General features: G+C 36.5%; 1 protein-coding gene across 1 annotated transcript in view; it reads left to right on the top strand.

The window, feature by feature from the left end:
- The window catches only part of RYR2 (ryanodine receptor 2 (cardiac)), a 342788-nt gene that overhangs the window by 43973 nt on the left and 286465 nt on the right, over window positions 1-12350 (top strand). The window contains exons 4-5 of the mRNA XM_010562945.1: window positions 592-612; window positions 8818-8832. Of these exons, the coding sequence (XP_010561247.1) occupies window positions 592-612; window positions 8818-8832 (36 nt within the window). The remainder of the gene's footprint in view (window positions 1-591; window positions 613-8817; window positions 8833-12350) is intronic.

The raw sequence follows: 12350 nt of genomic DNA, 5'->3' as shown, positions 1-12350 counted from the left end.
AACCTTAAGCTTTTAGAAGTGATTCTCTCATTCCCCATAGGAAAAATGAATGGCATTTTGGTGTTCTCTGTTCTTAGGCAAGATATTCTCTTATACTGCAGGTTGTCGGGTCAGGGTTTGACAGGTACCCCCTAATTTTACTTTTCATATTTATGGCATTCATTAAAATGGCAAACCTTGAAGAGCAGCCACTAAGCCTTTTCAAGTGAATAATGTTCACTTATGACAGAGCTTTACTCAAGAGAAAATGGAGATATGCTTTGTGGGAAACTATGTTCTGTATGTTTGACTGGTTGGTACTGAATACAGTGTGGAATTAATTCAGCATTGGTCTTCATTTGCTGCCTATTATCTGATATACAGATAGACATTTTGGACTTCCAGAATTTGAAGTGCTTCCCATAAAATAAAGACAAAAAGTGAGGAATTGGCATTTTCAAGAGGAGATGCCAGGAGAATAGCTTCTACTCATACATTTTCTTTCATACTAGATACATTTCCAAAAATGTGAAATGTTAACTTCAAAATAGACTTTGATATGCTGTATTTAAGGAAAGAGATTTACTGATTTCTTGCTTTTTCTTTCTACAGCTAGTTGATGTGGAAAAATGGGTATGTGATTATGTCTTTTATTCACTTGATCCCAAATGTTTCATGTTGCCACTGAGTCTAACCTGTCTGTTTTGATACCCTCTGTGTTCATGACCCTTCAACTTGCATGGCTCAAAAAAAGAGGCAAATACATGGTCATGTAGGATCTGGTCATTCCTGAATTGTCATACCAAATTTCATGCTACCACAATGAGTTTTCTCTCTTTTAATTTGATTGTAGAATTGTGTAATATAAATGTATGATTATTGCCTGTCAGTTTTGAGCCTTGCTGTCTAATGTTATAACTCCATTCTGTAACCCACCCTGCCTTTTCCAGTATAGACACTGTAATCCTAAAATGCATGACAGTAAGATAATTAGTACTGATAAATATTGTGTGACGCCGCAACTAGCTGCAAATAATATATATACAAAATATTTAATGATGGAGAACAGCTGCTACAGAATAAAAAAAATCATTCATAGATCTTAGCAAATAAAGCCAAAGCACAGTTCTCTGCTGAATGTGTTGTTAAGGCCTTTCCTAATGTGTCTGTGTTTACCATGCATATTTGTTTGGGCATCTGATATAACTCCCCTATATGGGACATATTTACGTATGTTTTTTCTACAATGTAATCTCTAACATCTGCATATGTATGAGTTAGTAGTCGTAAAAGTGTGTGTAGAATTGTTTGTTCACATTTAAAATGTTAGAAGCCTGTCTGAAAGCTTGGACCATAATAAGCCTCCTTGATTTCTTAATACTTAATTTGAGCTGCACATGACCAGAAACAACCTCAGATGTCCTTTAGTATATGGCCAATATCATAGCTAGAGCACTGGTCTCACTTTATTTCAGCCAGATATTATGGAATTTTAATCTGTGATTATGACATGTTTATAGTAAGTAGTGACTCAAGTTGTAGCTTCCTTGAGATTCCTGTAGGTAAGTACATTGTTTAAATGGTGGCTTAGGCTTTTCAACCCCCTTTGTACTCATGTATTCCCAACTATCTATGTCATATGACATATATATGTAGATGTTTATAATATTTAAGAATAACTGTAGTTAAGTATTAATTTTACCTAATTGTATCAGTATGACAGCATTATTCATACTCTGTGAATCTGATATTTGTGACAACCAGCAAAGTTTTATAGGGATTGATTTGGAATGTTTTTAAGCCACACTGATGGTTAGGTTATCTTCTAATTTTCTCCACCTTTTTAATTACAAGTGAGAGGGCTTGGTTCTAAATCTTTAGATTCTGTACTTTTATTTCTATGAAGAATTCTTCTATAAAGAGAAAAACAGCAATAAAAAGGAAGTTCAGTAGTATACAGGCACCTGGCTTCATAGTTCATGATGCATCAAAAATGGTAAGCCAGAATTTTATTGGTTACACTCTGACATGTCTTGTTTTTGACTGAAATATTCAAAGAGTGTATTCTTGGAAAATATAGGATTACCTGCATAAATACAAGTCAGCTCTGCTTTTTTTAAAAAAAACCTCAGAATTTAGTAACATCAAAATGTTATGCCTTGGAAAGACTGCTTCACAGAAATGTCCCCTTAAACCATTTAAAAGAGAAATGGTTCCCGTGACAGCAGAGCTAGTTTTGTTCTGAGTTACATTTGCTAACCTCTTTTTTTAATAGACCAATTCTGTAATCCAGACAACCTCCTGTCTGATGGAGATGGAGTGGGTGCTGGCTTTACTTCAAATATGAAATTATTCTATCTCAGATGAGCTGTAGTTTGCCCTGTAAAGCAGCTTTTAACCACCTCTATAATCCCAGAGTGTTACCAGAGGTCTTCTGGTGGGCTGCAGATGTACATGCTGAATTAATGCATCAGAAGGCTGGCTGTTGCACAGCTGCATGGTCACTGAGGCCAGACACCTCATTCTAATACATATATTTCTTCATAAGCCATTGTCCAATGGAGAACACACAAGATTAATGCAAGTGTGTTCAGTTATGTCTATGTACCTGGGGACACCTTGAAGCCCAAACCCAGAGCCTAAGTTGGACAAGCTTCATGTCAAATTAATGACCAAATTAGTAACTGAACTGCTGCAAGCAGTTTCATGCCTCAAAGGGTAAGCTAGAGTCATCCACTTCGGAGCTGACTCCAGCCCGTAAAGTGTGCTAACAAAAATTTTGGAGGGAATTACTCCAGTTCTGCTGTGCTTCTCCTGTCAAATGACTATTATTCTTCTCATGATTTTGTTCCAAAATCTGTATTCTACTGTAAGGCCTATGTGGCAGTTGAAGCTAGGTGAAAATTAAATGGGCTGAAAATATGCCTCGGACCTTTGGCTTTTTCCTTTTGTCTCTCAGCAGGTATGACTGTGAGGGCTTGTAGGTCTGCTTCAGTGCTAAATCAAACAGATTAAAGACATCTCGCCAAAAGTAAAAACTAATGGAAGTAAGGCTTACCTTTTCATCCTGGTCCCCATTTCATATTTGAAAATGGCTCTTCTGCTTTTAATTAAACTACCAAGGGGGAAAAGCCCAGGATTTGATCAGAGGGATTTACTAAATTTCAACTGAAACTTAGAAGACACTGAATATATCTTATTTACAGAGAAAATAACAGTAGTGAAATAAACTGAAATTGAATAATGCGTAGTGAAAGTAATTCCTTTCAATCTGCCTGTCATTTTTTCTCTTTTAATATATTTATGAAATAAGGGAAATAAAGGTACTGTTGTTGTGAATTAGCAACTATTGGTGTTTGTTTGCAAATTTGAGATTTCAAGGTGGGTGTTGTATACTTTAAGGGTTTGATTTTTTTTTAAGGGACTTCTGTTCTCATAAAAGCACCTGAATGTCTGTCTTGCCTTTCAGAACAACTGCTTAGCACTGTAACAGAATTCAGTTTAAGGAGTGGGAATTTTCTAGGCCATCTACCGTTTCCAAAACCTGGCCTTTTTTACACATTTGCCCACATATAGCTGGTGAATTATTTTGAAAATTTGGCATTAAGAGACATCATTCAAGACAGATTACTCTGAAGAGCTTCTTACCTGACGGGAAACCAAGTGTATTGGTTCTTAAATTTAGAGTGCAAGGGACAAGGATTTTCATCCTTACACAGGCTAATGGCAAAGCTGTGCTAACTATAACATTGTAGGATTGTCTGCAACTTTCAAATAGACAGAGGAGCCTCTTCTGTTGAAGGCAATGGGAAATCTTTTTCTCTTCCCCTGAAACAGTTATTGTGTTAGCTTAGTTTTATGCCACTAGTAAAACTAATTTTCAGTTTCTTTGGAGAAAAGAAACTTGCAGAATAAGGAAACACACTTTAGACACTTTTCAAGAGAATTGCTTTCATTACAGAGACTTCTGAATTGAGAAGTGAATAGATTCTGGCTTTTAGGATAGTGTGGATTGGATAAATATAACAAGTGGATTTTGGCTAGAGGAAAAAAGCTAGGGTTGTTGTAGAATTTGGAGTGAACCACAAAATAAAGCTTCATCAAGACAAATGGTTGCAGTAGTATGTCTTCAGTGCCATTAAAGTAATTAATTGCACATCCCTGATTTATAATCAGTGTGATTTTCAAACATTAAATGAATTATCTAAGGACTTAATTTTTACTGAGAATTTTTTGTTCACACTAGGTTCATTTACATAAATATAGATTTATTTGTCAGATTACTGTGGTGGGAAAATATGCTAATTATGCACAAATATTTGATCTGCCAGTTTAAAGCATTTGCATTTAAATTTTAGATATAACATAGGCTGCAGAGGTGACTCAATGCAGGGAGTAATTTCAGCAGTGTTAACACAGGATCACTCAGTTTTTCTCATACATTTTCTCTTGAGGGAAAATGGGAGGAGGTAGCACCGAATGATGTTAAAATGAACAGGCTTATCGAAATGGAGTGACTATGGAAATACTGCTTAAAATGCCACACCTATAGCTATAGTTTCAATGACATCTGCAGTTCCATCCTTAGTGTACTGTATATTGTCGTGGCTGCTAATTGCAGCACAAGTCTAATTCACATCATCAAAAGAAAGTAATACAAACATTTTCTAAGTACACTTCTTCTTTTCAAAAGAAATCTGTGTGCAAATCTGACTGGCACTTATTTTAATAGAATAGTAGCATTTCCAACTGTATAGTAGGATTCCTTTGGTATTTCTCCTTCAGTCTGTATTATAGATCTGAGAACTTCAAGCTGTGTTTAGTGTAGTAATTACTGTGAATTGCAGCAAACTCTACTTTCAGTTACTTGTTTTCAATACTTCTTGGTTAGGTTAGTGTAAAGACCTGATATTTCTACGTAAGCAAATACAATACTACAAGAATAGTACAAAAGATATAGTCGGGCAATAATCTCTAAATTAAAAGGATTTTAAAACTAATCTTGATAACTTTGCTATAAAAAATTCCAAATAAAATAGCATTGCTGTTACTTTTTAATCTAGCCAGAGAGCCCAAGAATTAAGGTGAGATTATGAATTACAAGGTATTTGAACAATCATAGTAAGTGATACGCTACCCAATAGCCGTCCAAGGAGCCAAAAAATATAATAGCCCAATGTAAATATTTACATTGACAACATATCCTTTGTGTCCTCAGATAAAGCTTCAATAGGTTTTAAATTTTATTTATTTAATTCATTTATTTAGAGAATAGTTAGGATGATGGATAGAATAATGGGTGTAATGTGCCTCAAATCTAATAATTTGAAATCCTGCAAAGGTTTTTTTCCTTATTTATTTATTAGGTCATGTTCCAAGCCATACAGGCAATCTAGCTGCTGAGTGCTGAGTTTAGTTCCTCCACAAGGATGATATTTGTGTGACACTAAGCACTCACATAGTTGTTTGTCCCCAGAAGATCAGATAGCATATGCACCTGCAGACTTAAGTCAGCGGAATATGGTTATCCAGTTGTTGGTTACATTCAGTTATCAGTCCTACCTCTCAGAAAAACTTCTGAGAAATTTGGATGCTAGAGAAACAGGTGCATGTAAACCAGCACATTCTGATTTCTTGAACAAGTGAATTCTAAAGGTGAAATGGTGTCTTCGATGCATTTAGTCATCAAATTTGCATTGATTTCAGTAGGACTGGATTTAACAGAGACACTTATTTGTAGTTCAGAAGTACGTCAGAAGTCCAATTATTACCTTGCTTCTGAATGCGCAGTAGAGAACCTCCAGTGGATTCTTGAATTTCAGTATCTAATACAATATAGGTGTTCTGTACTTAGTTCATAACTGGTCAACTCTTCAGATATTGAAGGTGCTTTAGGCGTTTACGCGGTAGACAGTGTAGGATTAGCAACTTATTTAGACTCCTAATTGTAGTCACCACAGAGAATCAAACACTTCTAGTGCATAGTTGGTCCTGTCCTACAGAAAATGTCAGCTTAATAAATCAGATGAATTGCATTCTAGAAATGACTGTCTCTTTCTTGACTGTAAAGTCTACACAACTAGCTGAAATCTACATCATAAATCTCATCCTTAATAACTCTTAAGACTGAGCTTGTTTTTAATAGAGTCTCATACTGGATATTGCATACCTCTACATTGTTTGTTAGGGTGTGTAGAATGTCACATTTCAAATGTTAATATGACCAAGCTCTACTGTCATCAGTGCTACTCCACTGATGGAGCAGGAGCTTTGCGTATAACTAAAATAACATGTCATCACAATTTGATCTCTTCTTTTACTCTTAGCTGAGTTAGTGTTGAAGTGTACAACAATTATTTGTTGTACTTAGTGACTGTATCAGTCTGTCTTTTTATCACTTTAACACTTTGGTGTTAGCGTTTGGAAAGCAATACCTTTCAAGAGCAATGGATGTTAGAATGGCATTAAGAAATTTCAAATTATAGGTCTGGTCTATCTGTTTAATTTTCAAATAGACATTCTGAATTGCTAGTGTTAGTCCAGAAACTCCTGTGTGCTGTCGTGCTGAGGCACAGAGAGCAAGTGTGAAGGAGCAGAAAGCTCTTCCCTCTGCAGAGGGTGAGTTGGAGAAATTTCTTGTGTAACAGCTTGTTGCCTACCTGAAGTGTGTAGTTTCTGTCATTTCTGTTGTTTTGCTTCAGGGTGGTGCGGGGTTTTTTTGCTTGTGTCCCCCCGCCAAGGTGAGAGTTAATGTTTTTCTAAGTAAGCATTCTCCTTTAGGTAAGAAGGGCTTTGGTCTGAAACCCTTGGAGAATGTTCTTGCAGAAGGGTGTGACAGGAGTTGCTGGAAGCCTTTGCCCTGTCCATTTGCTGGTAGCTGGGCAGCTGAGGCCAGCACAGTTCATGGCACATAACTTCTTAGGCTTGGCCTGAAGTTTTGCTGGGGCATTCCCTTCACAATGGTGGATGGATATAACATGTATTTAAGTGTCTGCTATGAAGAGAAAACATTTTTACAACAATTAAGTTTCAGAGTATTTCTTCCCCTGGTGGTTTTGAAGCAGTAGGTGGATATATGTGTTCAGACTTCCCTCACCCACTGTTGTCTTTCAGGATTTCTAGCTTGGGGGGGGACAGTTCATGGCGCTTTCTGTCTCTAAGAATGACATGTAAATCATCTTCAAAATCGTTAAGGAACCAGAGTAACTCTGAAGAACACAATATGACAGATCTAAACACATGACAATTGTTTCTCATTTGTTACAGTTCATTTAATATGTCCACTGAAGAGAATAAGTAGTTAAATCTGGTCTTCCAAAAAAATCCAGCACAAGAAGCTGCTGTATCATTTTAGTAATCAAGGGAAGAGATAAACTATTCACTTTAATTTGAAGCTAGTTAAGAGATTACAGTCAAGCAGTTAAATAAATTATCAAGAAGAGAACCAGAAGGTTTCACAGAAGGACTGTTGTTTAATGTACTTGTAATATGGAAAAAGCAGTGGGGTTGCGTAGTTCTCAGAATAAAATTTCACAGATGAATGACAGCTGGAAGAGACTGAGGTCTTTGATGGATCTAATCTCCTTGATAAACTGACAGCATGATGGCAAATGAAAGTCTGTATTGATAAATATAGGAAAGGTTATATTAGAATTAATCCTGTAATTAACTTGTTTCTGTATTAATGAATTTACACATGCACCCCACTGTAGACAGCTCAGCAGACTTCTGGTTAGTTTCTGGAGCCACCCAGTAAAAGCAAACAAAATACTGGAGTGACAAGAAGTGGGATGAATAATAATGTCAAAATGATCTTACTGTATTTTAAATCCTTCCTTTATGGGGATGGTGGACAGGGTGCATGATCTTTAGTTTTGGTCAATTTGTTTCCAAATGTCTAACTAACAAATAGACCTGGAATACTTTTAAGGAGAGAAGTCTCTGAACATTTTGAGATGATTAGATTATACTTTTTTTTTTTTTTAAGTTAGAACATCTTGTACATCTTTGAGAACAGATACTTCTGTTTTAAAAGCATGTACGAAATGAAAGGACCCAGTCTTGCTTGGAAGCTCTCCAGTTAGACTCTCTTTTCATGTGGGATAGAGGTTTGCTGCCAAACTTCAGTCCTCAACTTCAAACTTTGTGATATCAAAACAAGAATTGGTGAGGTCAAAAGAGGAAAAGTTGGCCATAGGACTCTCGCAAAGAAAAACAAATCACTGCATGTAACATAATGTATCACTCCCCTTTTATTCTTGAGCAACCTCCATGAAAATTAACCTAAAAATTTCCATAATCTTCAGACATCAGTCATGTAGCACTGATTTTTTTTTTTAACCACTGCATGAAGTATTAGTAATGTTTTAATTTTCTTAATTTATTGTGCATTTACATACGATATATTACTACAATAATGGTGTTGCTCTCCAGCACTGCGCTTTGAATGCAGGACTTTACAACTCACGTTGTACTTAGCTAGAAACTATCTGCAGAGCAAGTTGTTTAAGATGATCAGGCATAGCTCCTGTTTTACCTGTACTGTGTTTTATCTTTAAGCAACAAGTATTTAATGTGCTATATTATTTAAAGTAAAAAAAATCTGAGAAAACTATTGCATAAAAAAATGATGAAGCCCTTTTCTGAGCAGCTGTTTTGCTTTCTAGCACGAGCTATATAATTATGCTAATTGCAATGATAAATGTTCCTTTTAAATGTGGTTTGTAGTTCTGTGTGTCCCACTCACTTTTTCAGGGAAAACAAATCCCATTTTAAGCACCTGAAAGCAAATATTCATTTCACATTTTCTCTTTTTTTCCCCTTCTCGTGGCTCTACAGAAATTTATGATGAAGGTAAGCAAGTTAAACATTTGGTGTGATACTTTCTGTGAATTCCTACAATTTAATTTAATTCATTCTTTTTCTTTATTTTTAACATCAGCATCAAACTTACCTTCACTAAAATGGCACATACTGAATTTGGTAAAAATTTGGAATTAGAAACCACAGTGACTTTAGCTTGGGCTGGGGTTATGGTTTATTTAGATCATGAATGACCAAAGGCAGGCACTTTTGTGGAGAGAGGACTCTGGACTGGAAAGAGGACTCTAGACTGGCTTCTCTAATTCTCAATTCATCCTTACCCTTTCAGTGAGAATGTAACACTATCTGGTAAATAAGAAATCTTGAGACAATGAATAAATAACGGAAGTCTCAGTAAAACATCTGGGTGTTTTGGAAAGTGGGGACAGCACACTGTTTCTTCTGTTGCAAGAATGCTGTTGTAATGGTACGGTGTCTCAGTGGGGCGAGTGGGGAGCCCTTGGGCTGGAGGTCACTGGCCCTTCACTGCCTTAGGTCAGTAAGCCTGTGCAGGAGCTCTGCTTCTCAGTGCTTTTATTTTTTTAATTTTTTTTTTTTTATTTATTAAGACTGTGACAAGGCACTTAGTGAACCTCCAAACATTTTGAATATCTGACATTTGAATAATTGGCTGTGATTTTAGCCAAGATCGGTTGGTTATCCATTTTCTACTTTTTCCTTGAATTATCAATGTCTATCCCAAATCACCTTCTAAAATGACTTGTTTACTGATTTTCATCCCTTTGGAGTTTGCTGTTCTATGGTATGGTCTTGCTTCATTGTCATGCTCCAAAAAGGAGGAATTCTGGGCTAGATAAGCAGTGCTATTTTAAGGGCTGGATTTAATGATGTCAGAAGAATTTTCTTAGCATGACTCCTCTGCTGATCCATCTTTTCTTCCCACTTCGCTGTCTTATTCTTTCTCTGTGAGTTTCTTTCTCAAGTGACAAGGATGATTCACATTCCTTGTATCACACAGCAACAGAAAAAGCTTAGGCACAATCCTTAACCTGTGAAAAATGTCTCCCTCCTCCACTTATTTAGCTCTAAAATAACCAGGAAGATTTTTATTAATTCCTTCTATCTCCTATGCAGTGAAGGAGGAGGAGTACGGGGGAAGAGAAATCTTCACTAGGCTAAGGGAGAAATCGATAAATTTTATCCTCTTGGGCAATTTTTTTCCAATCCAGTGAAAGTGCTTGAAAGTAGGAGTTTGTAATGAAAGTATTGCCTCAGCTGTAAATATAAATGTTTCTTTTGCATAGAAGGCTGGAAACAGATGATCAATATTATTTATTTTTGTTTTATTTTCACTGCTGTATCTGCTTTTCATTGATGTGAAGTTTCCCATTGCTGGGAAGGTGATAACATAAATGTAGTGTTGGAAATACTAATCGTGAGGTATATTTGAAGTGTTTCTAATTATGCGGCTGTTTATTCTGCCTCCCAACAGGTCAATATTAGCAAAATTGGGATCATTTAGCATGGTGCTGGCACAAATGTTTATCATCATTACCAATGATTCCAATCTTTGTAATATAGACAATAAAATATCCATGTGTTCTTAACCAAATAAGACATGCTCATGATTTTTATTGGCCACTTGATTTATTCAGGTTCAGATTTTTATGTGATATTTATATAAAGCATAATTACAGATTTTAATGCAGCTTTTAAAGCAAGCCACCCTTTGGAAACCTATAGTTTAGCTAAACTCCTTTTTCTGTTCTTTGGCTTGGCACGACACAAAGTAGGAAGTAACTGCTGATCATGTCAGGGAAAGAAGTTTGGTTTGTTTCCTTTTTTTTTTGGGCACAGACCTCCATCATTATCTAACAGTAGGTATCAGCAGAGTCATCAGTCATACTAACCTCCATACCTGAATTTCTGCAGCATTTACTGTTTAGTAGTGAATTCCATGAAAAGTCAATCAACTAAATAGTTATTTAAAAATAAGGTGTAAAGACTAGAATATGTATAGCATATATAAAGTCTTGATAGGTTCACTTTCCTGTTCATTATTCCACTGTTACATGATATATAGGCTACAGTGAGGCAAACAAAGAGGTTTTAGACTGGTTTGAATTCGCCCTTTGGTGTTGCTGTTATTTGATATGAGTAGGGCGAAGGAATATTACCACAATGCTACATTTCAGTGAATTGATTTACTTTATGTCTTTAAATTCTGAGCAACTCAATGCTATGGGTTTGGTGCCAACTACTGGAAACGGCAGCCCAAGAGCACAGCAATTGCAGAAGGGTCTCATTAGCATTTTTGGGTTTTGGTAGAAGAATTCAAGGCATCTGGACCTGGATGCTCTTACTTTGGAAAGGAAATTCTGTCTTTTTTGTATCAAGATTTTTAAAGAAAATGGATACTTCTATGAACAAGAAGAACATGTAAAACTCCTTGGCTCACACTATGCAACTTTGTAGTCTTTACTGCTTGCAGCATTTTCAAGTTCTCCAATGCTGCTGAAGATGTAATTTCCCAGTGTTGCTATTCCAAGTGTGAATTGTTTACTTTTGCCTGACTAATCTTGTCTCACAAGCCTTCTAGCTCTCTTTGAGGGTTACTACACAAGTTCTGCAGTGACTCAGCCTGTTTCCACACATTCTGTTTTCACCACTGCTTGGGGTTTTGTGGACTCTTTGGCCAGCATTAATCCCACAAAACTGAAATGCCTGATTTACAGCCATGGATACCCTAAGCTCCCTGCGTAACCACAAGCAGAAGCATAGGTATCATCACAGAGTTGCTCAGATTCTAGGTGGGCTGAATTACTCACCAAAAGTGCCTTTTTCTTTCCACTGGCTGTTTAGTTGCCTTAGGCTAAATTAATCTGAGTTTGTGTTTTGTCATCAAGAAATTCTTTTAGCTTTTCATAAGCTTTTACTGATCATGCTGGTATTAAGAGAACGAGCCTTCCTGTGTTTTCCAGCTGCCTGTTGTCTGGTATTAGAAAGAAGCTCTCATTAGTCACCTGAATTTGTGTTTGGTGTGAAAAAATTCAGACAGTGATATAATTGTGGGGAGTAAGAGGTCTCATTGAACACTTACCTGTAGTGGTCTCCAGTTCTAGTCAGCTTGTAGGATTGTATCATCACTCCTGTTTTTAGATGAATACTGGCCTCCCTCAGCATTGGTCTAGAACAGATTAAAAAATTGCATATTAATAATGAAATCAATAGATGAGTAGGTTTTGCATTGCTATGGAAACATAATTTTGAGCATTCTTTCCTCTACAGAAATGGTTGTGGCCTGATGCAAATATTTTTGTGTAGAACCATAGTGAGATGGTTTTAGACTGTGGGACATCCTTCCCTCCTATTCCTCCCAGTTCCTTTTAGTCTTTTTCCAGTTTCTTTCACTTCATGGCTAATTCAGCCATCATGGAGTTTTCCTTCTCCCGTGTAAGGACTCAAATGCTTTGAAGATCTATATTTATTCCACATTGCTGTGGTTTAACCCCAGCCAGCAACTAAACACCACACAGCCACTCACTCAC

Source organism: Haliaeetus leucocephalus, unplaced genomic scaffold, assembly GCF_000737465.1.
Source record: "Haliaeetus leucocephalus isolate CR32 unplaced genomic scaffold, Haliaeetus_leucocephalus-4.0 Scaffold162, whole genome shotgun sequence".
NCBI lineage: Eukaryota > Metazoa > Chordata > Aves > Accipitriformes > Accipitridae > Haliaeetus > Haliaeetus leucocephalus.
The sequence above is the reverse complement of the archived record's forward strand: the minus strand, read 5'-3'. Positions and strand labels throughout refer to the sequence as shown.